Here is a 12871-nt window from a genome sequence, read left to right as displayed (position 1 = left end):
CATACTAGATATTTGCTAGTAGGCAACTCAAAATTTGCATCTATTTTTGGTGATATTCACTTTTTTTGAAATATTTCCTTTTTTAAAGTGAGTAGGTGTAAAAATTTAAAAAGTTGTCACATTGTGTGCCTTTAGATGAAGCCTTAGAGCTTTGAAATTGACTCTGTCAGAAACAAACTGGTGATGGTGAACTTTTTGACTGGAGTGTGTGCTTTTGAAAAAACTTCAACAGTTTTTTCTCCCAAAATTGCCTTTGCTTGTGTTCTTCTTTACTGATATAGTGACATCATATTCATATGAATCCATTGTGGAAAATAGATGAAATATTTGTTGAAGTGATTCAGAAGAGTAGTCTGACAACATATTTAATATTTATTCAGTGATTAGCTGTACAGACAGTTGACAAAAGTATGGAAGTACAGGGAAGTGACACTGCTAGTGCTAATGTGTTCATTTCAGGAACTTAAATTATTTATTGCAGAAATACATAACAGTTTTGTGTGTTGATCCTCTACAACACTAATATATCTTAATCTTTCCAGTTTTATAGATTGCTTCCAGCATGATAGAAAGTGAAATCCGAGGAGTATATGAACAGTATCTTTCCTGTGTACGCAATGTGTAATGAGGTTCATTATATTTTTTTTAAACATCCCTTGTTCACGATTTTAAAAAAATCGTATAGTCTTCTGGCTCTGCTGCAAATTCTCTTTGCTTATTAGTATGGTCATGTGCCGAACGCCTTCCAAGCCACCTTTTCCCCATTGCTGCCTCCTCTTGCTTTCCATTTTTGGAGTACATAGCGATTTCAATTGCAATACATGCATCGTAGAGGCACAACATATTTGCTACAAGGGCAGAGTGCTGACACCTTGGGCACAACAATTGCAGAATAAGTGTGTGCCATTTCTGGCCTTACATTTTCATGTAATATATTGACTCATTACTGTTGCCCAGTAAATACTAAGCATGTGAGGGGCTCTTTTAGATGCTAGGCTTCATAATGAGTTCTACATTCCATTATGTTCTTATACTGATTGTCTCGAGATTGAGCTCTGAGAGATCACAGTCCATAAAATAATTTTGCATTTACAAATTTTGAGGCAGATTTCAAATCTATATTTACATTTATCAGAAAATGCGAATTTTTCAGGGCCTTAGTTATTAGTACGAGCGCCTTCGTATATTTGGTTACTGTGCTTGTTCTGTTGTGGTCTTTAAAGTATGTTACCACTAGAGCTTGTTTTTTCCATTTTGTTCTGAAGGGAATTAGTTTAGTTTAGTATTGTTGTTGTTGTTATTGTGGTCTTCAGTCCTGAGACTGGTTTGATGCAGCTTTCCATGCTACTCTATCCTGTGCAAGCTTCATCTCCCAGTACCTACTACAACCTACATCCTGCCCTCCAATACTAAGTTGGTGATTCCTTGATGCCTCAGAACTTGTCCTACCAACCGATCCCTTCTTCTAGTAAAGTTGTGCCACAAACTTCTCTTCTCGCCAATTCTGTTCAACACTTCCTCATTAGTTACGTGATCTACCCATATAATCTTCAGCGTTCTTCTGCAGCACCACATTTCCAAAGCTTCTATTCTGTTCTTGTCCAAACTATTTATTGTCCATGTTTCACTTCCTTACATGGCTACACTCCATACAAATACTTTCAGAAATGACTTCCTGACACTTAAATCTATACTCGATGTTAACAAACTTCTCTTCTTCAGAAACACTTTCCTTGCTATTGCCAGTCTGCATTTTATATCCTCTCTACTTCGACCATTATCAGTTATTTTGCTCCCCAAATAGCAAAACTCCTTTACTACTTTAAGTATCTCATTTCCTAATCTAATTCCCTCAGCATCACCCGATTTAATTAGACTACATTCCATTATCCTCGTTTTGCTTTTGTTGATGTTCATCTTATATCCTCCTTTTAAGACACTGTCCATTCCGTTCAACTGCTCTTCCAAGTCCTTTGCTGTCTCTGACAGAATTAGAATGTCATCGGCGAACCTCAAAGTTTTTATTTCTTCTCCGTGGATTTTAATACCTACTCCGAACTTTTCTTTTGTTTCCTTCACTGCTTGTTCAATATACAGATTGAATAACATCGGGGATAGGCTACAACCCTGTCTTACTCCCTTCCCAACAACTGCTTCCCTTTCATGTCCCTCGACTCTTATAACTGCCATCTGGTTTCTGTCCAAATTGTAAATAGCCTTTCGCTCCCTGTATTTTACCCCTGCCACCTTTAGAATTTGAAAGAGAGTATTCCAGTCAACATTGTCAAAAGCTTTCTCTAAGTCTACAAATGCTAGAAATGTAGGTTTGCCCTTCCTTAATCCAGCTTCTAAGATAAGTCGTAGGGTCAGTATTGCCTCACGTGTTCCAATATTTCTACGGAAACAAAACTGATCTTCCCCGAGGTCGGCTTCTACTAGTTTTTCCATTCGTCTGTAAAGAATTCGCGTTAGTATTTTGCAGCTGTGACTTAGTTTAGTATTATTGTACATTAACTGGATATTCACAGTTGTTGTCCTGAAAGTTTAGGCAAAACAGTTTTTCTTAAATATTATTCAAGTTGTGGTCTTGGAATTTAACAAACGGGGTGAATCAAAAAGGACTTTACACTCATTAAATGATAAATAAATTCATTTAGGTAACTTACAGAATTGGTAGGTGTGCCTTTTGTAGCAAACAACGTAAAGTTTGATTCACATAGTGCATAAGTACCCCATTCTGCCACCAAGAATGCCAACATAATACACAGTTCAAATGGTTACTTTCACTGGTACGGATTGTGCTCACTGTGTTTCATGAAATGAACTCCACAATTCCAGATTGATGTAGAAGACACAGATGGGATGGTTTACTACCAAGAAGATGGTGCACCACCTCATTTTCTCACAGAAATTTGGGGGGAGGGGGGGGGGTGGTTCATTGATAATCACTTCCCAGGTCGGTGAATTGGCTGTGAAGGTCTGATTGTCCCAGACTTGAAACTACTGGATTTGTGTGTGAGAGGTTTCATTAAAGACTGTTTGTACATTCTCCTCCCCCCCCCCCCCTTCCCAAATGATTAAGCCAACATGGAAAAATTTAATCTATTCTGCAGTTGCGTAAGTTGTGCCCAATTTGCTGCAACAAGTGTGGGAAGAAATTGACTACCAGAAGAAATGCATTGAACCAAAAATGACGCTTGACACTTTTATGTCAAACTTGAGGCTGTTTACTGCAAAATGAAACATCTGCCAATTCAGTATGTTCTCAATAATTTTCTACATCATTTCAAAGTTGTAAGGTTATTTTTGACTTGCCTGTATTGTTTACTACCCTCTCTACCCGTTGCCTGCAGCCCTTGCTGCCTTGCCTTTTGTCCCTAGTACTGTGCATGTGATTCATTGATGCTTAAAACTAAACCTCTAAAATTAAAAGTTAATTGTAGGCTAGTTGTACTTCCCCACAGGTCTGAAACCTTTGCTGCCTCTTCCTCCTATCTGTCTCCTCTCCACCCCCTCCTCTTCCTTCTAATTTTGGGCCATGTTTTTTGTTACCTTGATTTGGAATTTAAGCTGCTTAAAATGAGTGAGAGCATTGGTATATGAGGTATGGTAGGGACCTTCAGGATCTGTGAGGATACCGAATTTACTCTACTCTAAGCCGCACCTGACATTTGAGACACGAAATTCAAGGGGGGGGGGGGGGGGGGGGGAGAGAAGTTTTAGGCTCCACCTCCAAATCGAAACAAAGTTGGTCCATTGTAGTATGAGACACAATTTAGGTAGAATGAATGACGATACAGCTACAGTAGTTTGGTTCGAGTCTTAAGCTTAGCAGTTAATCTTTACCATATAGCCATTGCTATGCTTCAGGTGCTTTGTCTGTATTTATATGGGTACCATTCCTTTTTCACGTGCTTCATCTGGTTTGAATTGATTGCTTATTTTTCTTTGATCTGATAAGTTCCGTTCTCTTTGTTGTTGGTGTTTGTGTCACTGTAAGCTGAAAATTCATTAGTGTACTGTGTCGTGCATTGTTTGTTGCATTCTGATAATGAGTGTTTACAGCCTGTCGCCACTTGCGGCATGACTTGCTTTTTTGCGCACTAACACAGCTTACAATAAATGAGAGCAATTGTCTCATTAGCAAAACAATGGCAAGAGACTGCTATTGATTGTTACTTACACTGCTGCTTTCTTTGATAATGATCAAAAGAGCTAAATAATAGACTGCGTATGATAGATGATGATCTGAACAAGAGTTTAGTGAAAAATTTTCTCCGTTTGAAAATCTTTGCAGACGCCTCTGTAGTACATTACATTCTGCACAGAAATTAGTCATCGTATATTTAAAAATCTTGTCAGTTGCCATGCTTCATTTCTGACTGTATGACTATTAGGCATAAGAATAATATGAATATAAACATGACATGCAATTTATATTATTGCGTGTTTGCTGTTGTCTCACTCTAGTTTCGCAGTTTATTAGGCAGACAGGGTTTAAATGAGATAGCAGCAAACATGAAAGAATACATGCCAAAATGTTCATATTCGTATTATTCTTATGGTGAAGAGAACACTGCAGGTGCTTCACAATTCATAAAAGTTCTTATTAGCAACGATCTCTTGTCACAGGTAGGAAAAATTCAGAACGTTGAATTGGCCATATTGACAAACATCCCAAACAGTCTTGCCAGTCAGATTTTTGTAGTACGTTGAAATGCTGCTACATTCAAAGATACACAATACGGAATTTGTATTTACTTCGTTGGATAATGTATGAAAATGCAGTGGTCGAAACTCGAGGCGAAGGAAAAAAAAAGCTCGTCTTCCGCCTTTTTTTGTTTGTTTTTATTTTTTATTTTTTTAATTTACTGACGCAGAGGTTTTGTTGCCAGTATTTATCTTTCTGCCTGCAAAGCATGCCTGTGTAGCACTACATAATTAGACGGCAGAATTTAGTTATGGTGGCACCTACCAATATTTTTCATAACTTCCGCTTATTTTGCACTCGATTCTAAGCCGCAGGTGGGTTTTTGGATTATAAAAACTGGAAAATAGTGCGGCTTAGATTCAATTAAATATGGTAGTAGCTTCACTGAAAGTATTTTGCATACTATGAATCGGTTAGACTACAAAGTTTCAGACAATTCTGATTCCGTATTAGTATTCTCATCATAAGCTGATAAACCATTAATGCAACTTCCCTGTTTTTTGTTAAAACTTACTGCAAGGGGGGAAAATGGTTCATTACTGTGTATATACAATTTTTGTTTATAATAATATATAAGGGAAATGAATGTAGATTGTAGGAACATTTTGTGTAGTGGTTTAAATGCCTTGCTATCACAGCTAAAACTGAGTATGAGGGAGGAACTAAACCACATGTTTTCACAGCACATCCTTTCCATTCTCGCAGTTGACTTTAGTGGAAAACCTGTACATTATTATTCAAAATAATATATGGTCTTTGACCATCTGAATGTTGGCAAGAGAATAGTGAACAAATTTGAGATTATCAGTCAAGAACTTTGAAATTCTTTGTAAAAATGATTTGTCTTTATACAGGGTGGCCCACCAAAATCTGCTACCTCATATTTCTGAAACAAAATAGAATTTGAAAAATGCCATTGACGGGCAAGCACCTATGTCAGGGGCTTACTCATTGAGCAGGAATGCACTATCCACAAAACCACACACACATCACTTTCAATATAGTTTTTCTTCTCTCTCTTTCTTTCTTTTTTAATGGTGGTGTGGCATTGTTCTACAATGGAAGAGACCCCCCTCCATCATTTTAAATGTTGTAGGATGGGTTAAATGATACACACACATGATACATTGTTGTTCTTCCAACAAACACAAGAGGTGTAAACACATTACAGCCTAAGTTCCACTACACAATGATGCCCAGGCAGTCCTTAGAAATGCCTCTCTCACGGTTAACACTACTTGCAAATGACTATCTCTAATAAGAAGCAATATCATTATTTCTAAACAATTATATAATGAGTGACACAGTGATTAATGCACTGGACTTGAATTTGAGATAATTGTGATTCAGACGTTCAGCGTACCACCCTGATTCTTTCCCAAAATCAGTCCGGGTGAATGACAGTAGGTTTTCCTCTGGGGCACATCTAATTTACTTCCCCAGCCTTGTCCCATTGTCACCTACCCTCAATCTAATGACAATAATAGGACATAAAACCCAAATTTTCTTTCCATTTTTTTCCCTTAGAGCCAACTTGAGCTCCCTCCCTCCCTCCCCTCCTTCCACTGTCCATCTGCTGTTCAAACTTCACTTAAAACACCTGAGGTTGGCTGCCCAACAACTACATATAAGTGGAACCTGGCGAGTGTTACCCATACTGGGAATGGGTCTTCCAAGAAACAGATTGATAAATCTTTACGTTGCTGCAATCAGGAGTCAGAATAATAAGTGGGTACATAACTGACACATTTTTGTCCAGCATACTGCGTATACCATGAGAAGGATGATTCACCCTCCCATAGGCTCACAATATGGCTTCAGTGATAAATTGCTTTTTTTTTTTTTTCTGGCATGTCTTCCATTTGGACCTTACTCTTGAATGTTTTTATTTTATGCCCCTTGCTGCATACATTTTGTGTGTGCACTGCTTGTATTGCATTGTGATTACACAATTTTCAATACAGAGTAATGAGACATGTAAGCTAGGTGCAGTGAAATTGTCATCAGATGTTGGATTCTGCAGCTTGTGAATCCAGACCTCACAGTGCCAGACTGAAGTGAAACAAAGCTAGGCTGTTGACAGTGTGACCTAACCATGGATGGCAAATGAATCAGAACCTTATGTTAGTGTTGCCATAAACTGTGGATAATGTGATATGATCTCACATGTTACGTACATGTATATAAGCAACCTGAAAAATACGGTACACAGTGATCTGTGGCTGCTAATGGCAGTGTAGTGTTCGGAAAAATGTTCTTTTTTAGTGCCTGTAGGAGGATACAGGATGAATGATAGGAGTGCTGTAAACGTGGGAAAAATGTAATCAAGATGATTGGAAAAACAAGCCTACGATGTTAAAGTACAGTATTAGCGATATGCTGTGTAACAGTCATGTTGATCAAAAATCTGGGCAGGACATTGCAAAGCAACATGAAGTGGAACTAGAACACATCGTCATTTGTTGGGAAGGGGAGATTAATTGGGATAATGATAGCTAAGTGTAGCTGATTTTGAAGTTCTTGAGTACAGCTAGTGTGTGTGGAATCCACATCTAGTTCCAAGAAAGGAACACGCAGAGACTGTTGCGCAGTTGAGAGGCACACTACTAGATTCATAATCAGTGTATTCAATCACACTCGAGTATTACAGGATGTTTTTAGACTCAAATGGGAATCTCAGTAGGGAAGATGTTCTTTTGGCAAAACACTATTGTGAAAGTTTGGAAAATTGGTATTTGCAATACACTGCAGAATAATTCTACTGTCACAACCATTCATCTCACGTAAGGTCTATGAAGACAACATTAAGATAAATCAGGGCTGGTATGATAGTGTAGAGACAATCACTTTTTCCTTTCTCCAGTTGCTAGTCTAATAACTAGCAGTGGTACAAGGTGCCCTTTGCCATGAATGATATAATGGCTTGCAGAGTATGTATGTAGTTTTAATGTCCAATTGAGTAAAATTTAATGTGTAAATCCATCCAGTTCAAGTACTCTCCAGTTAGTCGAATTTTCCTGAAACATTTATTGTATTTGTAAGATATATTTTGAGTGTGTGGAATTTCCTTAACATGCATGTACCATAAAGCTAGGAGCAAAGTTCATGTACAAAAATTCTGAAAGCAAGACATTCATTGCAGAGCAGTAACTGCATTAAAAACAGTGTTCAATTGTATAAAGAAAAGACGTATGCAACTTGTACTTGATTTCAATTTGTGATAGCTTCAATTTTCCTACAGTGACATACAATTTTTATGTTAAAATCCTCGTAGGTAATGAAAATAATATAACAAGTTTGGTAATTTGATCCAGATTCTTAGTCTTGTTTCTGAGCATTTCATTGCGGGATTTTTTTTTCTTTTTTTTTTTGGGGGGGGGGGGGGGGGGGGGAGGTTAATGCAACATACTGTGTTGCATTGCAAATGTATTACTGCAAATACATGTTATTTCATCATTATTATAATTGCATTATTATTTTTCAGGATACTGATGATGTTCCCATGGTGTTAGTGGGTAACAAATGTGATTTAGAAGATGAAAGGGTCGTAGGAAAGGATCAAGGTGTCAATCTTGCCCGACAGTTCAACTGTGCATTTATGGAAACTTCTGCCAAAGCCAAAATCAATGTAAATGATGTACGTATCTAAGAGAAAAACTTTCCTTTTAAAGACTTTCAAATCACTTTTCAAGTAGTGAGAACTTCTTGGTGTATCTTGGTATATATGTTTCCATAAATTATTAATTTAACAATAGGTTCTATTATATATTCTTTCATATTTACTGAACTTTTAACTGTGCTACATTAGTGTTACTGAAGCAGGTACTCATTAAAATGTTGGTTTTCTGCACTTCCATAAATTTTCTGTTCATAATGATGTTTCACTTCTTGCTTCAGAAATTGTCACAATCTTTGCAAATGAATTAGTAGGCATAACCTTGTGTCTTGTAAATTTACATGATTAAAATTGAGAGACTTTGTTCACAAATTTGAAGTTTTCTGTTATGTACTTCCAACCCAGAAGCAAAATTCTGCTAAAGAAGCATTAGTTAAAGATTCTTATTTTTAAAAAGGTTTATTCTTTGGTACCATTCATTTCTGCTGTTATGGAGTGGTCACTGAACTTTGTTTCTGACTGTACAGAACAAAAATCAGACCACCATTAGCTCATATTCATTGTGTATACATGGTCTGAAATTACAAGATCTGTGAAACTGGCAATAAAAATTGATGGATAAGGAGGGGCCCCCCACACTAGGAACCTGAGAGGAAACAGAAAAAAATGACAGGCCTGAAGTAATGAAGAGATTAAAATAAATAGTGTTGCTACTTTTTAAACTAATGGTTGAGATCACTTCAAAAGTCTGTTTTTTTTCCCAATGTTAGTTGCTGCTAATAGTAATCAGAAAATTGTAAAAGTAAATAATATATCTCAATGTTTTGGCTTTATTCCAAAAAATCTGTAGATTCAACTTCGTAGTCCCTTTGTCCATTGAGTATCTGAATAAGACCACTCTTATAATAAATGATCGGTTTGTCTTTTTCAGATCTTCTACGATTTAGTGCGGCAAATAAACAAGAAGTCACCTGAAAAGAAGCTGAATAAAAAAAAGAAGTCAGTATGTGAATTACTATAAGAAAGACTGGACCAGTGCTGTGATTGGCAATACTGAACACTGTTGAATGTGGCTGGTATTGACCAGTTGAAGAGGCCTCTCAAGGTATCTTCTCATCGGTGAATCTGTGGTCGTGCTGCTGTTTCAGATTACCCACAAGCCAGCCTGGCCATTATCCCACCCTCACAATCAGAGCACAAAGAATTGTAACACAGTGCCAGTGCTGTTAGTTCCAATTTATTACAGAGAATGAAAAAGAATGTTCAATGGGAACTACTGTATTGGCCTATTGTAAAGAAATTCAGTGCAGGATATCCATTATTCCTTCTTACCTGGACTTCTGCATTATACCTCTTGATGGAGATACAGTCATCCATCCAAATCTCTGGAAAAAGAGGAGGGGTCTGATTAATAATTCTCAGATTCATGAAAGTCTGTAGTAGGTGTTTCCTTCTTGAGCCTGTGGTGTTACATTTAATTTTGTGATCTGTATGTTTATCTGCTAATGTTATCTTTACTTGCGTCATGTATCATGTGACATGTTAAACATATTTATACAGTAAAAATTTATGCTGCATCATTTTATTGTTAAATTTCCTTTATTTTCTGTATGGAACGAAATATTTGTGATGTGCTTCAGAAATTCTGGCAGTGCTTGTGTATGAATCTACCAATACAGGACTTGATTTATAACTTTTTAGGTACAAAGTATAGGAAGTGCAAATCAATACAATGAAAATTGACATTTCTTAGAAAAAGTTATTTTCTTCACCATTGTTTAAAATTGGTATGATGCTGAGGAGTTACTGCCATTTTAAGTGTTTGTTACTGCTTTATTTATTAGCTCGTATCAGTATGTGACGAATTTAGTGTTTATATTCATATACAAATTGCCTCAAATTATGTTACAGATCTATCTTATTAGACCTATGGAAAATAATTATACTTTCATTTTCCTTTGTTTTTCAGTTTCATGTAAAATCCCTGGCACTGTGCCACTAGTATAAAGCTTTTGTATTACTTTTATCCAAAAGTATGTTAATCTGCTATAGTTAATATTCATTGTAAAGATTTATCCTTGGAAATAAGCATCACAGATTCCAGGCTATTTATAAAATATTAAAGTCATTATTTCACATTTTGTGAACGTGAAAGTAGGACAGGTTTTTTTCATTCAAGAAATATCCAATAAACTGTGGACACCCTATTGTTGTTAATGGGCACTTTCTCCACATCTTTAGTGCTGGGAATTTAGCTGAAAAACCAAAGGTTTTGTTATTTAATTTTAATTTAAATTTTAAATTATATTTATCACTGTTGTTGAACATAAATATTTAATGAAATCATTTTGGTGGCTATGTAAACATTTTCCATCTGCGAGTTATGTCCAGTAGGATACAACATGTTTTCTATTTGAAAATAATCAGACTCTGAAATTAAAATCATAACTGTAAAAATGTGCTTTAATTACAGTTCCAAGTAAATGAGCCGCAGTTATTCTGTTTTTCTTCAGTGTATGTCTGAAATTTTTTGTTAAGTTTCCTTGTGCTTGAAATGTCATGTCTGTATTGAGGGCTACCTAATTTTTGAATAGCTTATAGAAAGTGCACCTCAAAGAAATTCTCAAAATAAAGGACCCTATTTCATTACCTTCATAAAATTCAAATTGTTGTGGAGAAGTCCCATTAAATAAAATTTAAAATGTCCACTTAACGAAATTAGAGGGACCAATATAAGTGGTGTTAATGGATGATTGTTAATAAAGGGTCCCAAAATGTCATTTTATTTATTTTGCTATACAGGCATGACAACACGGAATTAAAAAGTTGCTGGTATGGTACCTGTGAAGCATTTTCAATGTTCTCTGCAAAGTGAGGAGTAACCATTCCTGCTTCTCTATCAAGTCATGTTGTAGACCAATCAGATGAAAGAAAATTAGGTTGAACAATTTAAATTTGTGGCTTCTTGCACACATTGCAGAAATTAAGACTGACTGCATAAATTCTAGTTAACAGCACAGTTCTGTAACTGATTTGCCTGATTAAAACACCAAAAGTGTTGGATGCATCTTATCAAAATATGAATAAGCTACTACCCCTTAGCTCAGTGGACCTCTCTATGTGGCAAATTAAATGCCTTAATGGGAAGAGTAGCTCTTGTTAACTACTTAGATTTGAGAACTAAGTTATTTATAGATTAATGAGAAAATGGGCATTTGGAAGAAGCGCAAAGACCAGTACACTCGCGTGGTGTTTCGTTGAGGTTATGTGAAGAGTTGGATGTGCAAATCCAAGCAGCCATGTGATTCGGATTCTTGGTCTCAATCTCTCTTATAAATGATGTATTTAGATGATGTGTTCTATGACTGCCTTAAAGATGCTAATATTTTGTATTGAATGTTTTGCATGCCTATGTAATTAATGCACGCTGATTTCATTAAGAAAGTGGTCACATTAATAAACAGCCACATGTTGAATTATTTTCATTTGAATTGTTGCCATGGTTTTAAGAAAATTACAGGATACAGATAGTATATATTTAGTGATTCTCATTATCACATAGCCTACTTTTCCTGTCACTTCTTTCCTGTGCACAGCCCCTCCTTCTTTCCAGATTGAGCAACAAAGCTGTACAGCAATATTCTTCCATGTTATGCGTGAATGCAAGGTTGTGTGTTCGTCTATGTGATCCATAAGTTGTGTGCATGATTGTATATATTGGTAATAATAATACTTTGGTTCATGAAAGTAATAAATCTATCCTGAATTGAATGAGAGTTTTAATATTACAGTGACATTTTTTTAGTGCATGCTGTACACCGAAGGAGTTGGAGTGAAAATGGTGAATATATGTTAAATCCATAGTGTAATCACACTCGTTCAACGTGGCTGGCCTGCTATGCCATTTTGTGACCATCGAGCCTTCCATATATGCAATAAATACAGTACCTCGATGCCATTGTGATACAATGGAGACAGGCAAATGTGTTCCAACAAACTGTTTTCTTTGTTGAAAACTGATCTTTAATCATTTTATGAAGTTGTTATAAAAGTTTTAAGAAGTTTAATAAATGCATAATAATTTAAAATACATGAAAATGCTTTGTTTTTTACTTATCACACTTCTGGAAATAGACACTGTCAGGATAGTTATGTCAAAATGTCCCGTGTAAAGTGAGTGTGAATAATTGAGGTATTTTAGAAACTTACTTAAAAGTAAAACCGAATTTCAGTTTATATGCCTTTATTTGTGGGGAAAAAGAAAATCCGTTCTTTAATGTACCCTTGTACAGGTAGTTTTGTCTTATGTTACATGTGAGGCCATTGAAGTTTTCATGCTGCAGCAGAGACAAAGTTCATCCATCATTATTAATAGTGTTGTCAGACAATGAACATTTGGCTGGTTGGAGTTCTGTGCAAAATCTCTCGTGTGTGTGTGTGTGTGTGTGTGTGTGTGTGTGTGTGTGTGTGTGTGTTTTTTTTTTTTAACTTCCAACTCTATTTTTCCATTTATTTTTTATTGTTGTCACTATAGTTGTTAGTCA

General features: G+C 36.1%; 1 protein-coding gene across 4 annotated transcripts in view; it reads left to right on the top strand.

Moving 5' to 3' along the window:
- LOC126297669 (ras-related protein Rap1) overlaps positions 1–12098 on the top strand; it is a 58075-nt gene extending 45977 nt beyond the window's left edge. For all 4 annotated transcript variants that reach the window (XM_049988772.1, XM_049988770.1, XM_049988769.1 and 1 more), the window contains 2 exons: positions 8196–8348; positions 9259–12098. In XM_049988772.1, the coding sequence (XP_049844729.1) occupies positions 8196–8348; positions 9259–9348 (243 nt within the window). In that variant the 3' untranslated portion in view covers positions 9349–12098. The remainder of the gene's footprint in view (positions 1–8195; positions 8349–9258) is intronic.
- Positions 12099–12871: the final 773 nt, after the last annotated feature.

Source organism: Schistocerca gregaria, chromosome X (genome assembly GCF_023897955.1).
Source record: "Schistocerca gregaria isolate iqSchGreg1 chromosome X, iqSchGreg1.2, whole genome shotgun sequence".
Classification (NCBI taxonomy): Eukaryota; Metazoa; Arthropoda; class Insecta; order Orthoptera; family Acrididae; genus Schistocerca; species Schistocerca gregaria.
This window is presented reverse-complemented; position numbering and strand designations above follow the sequence as displayed.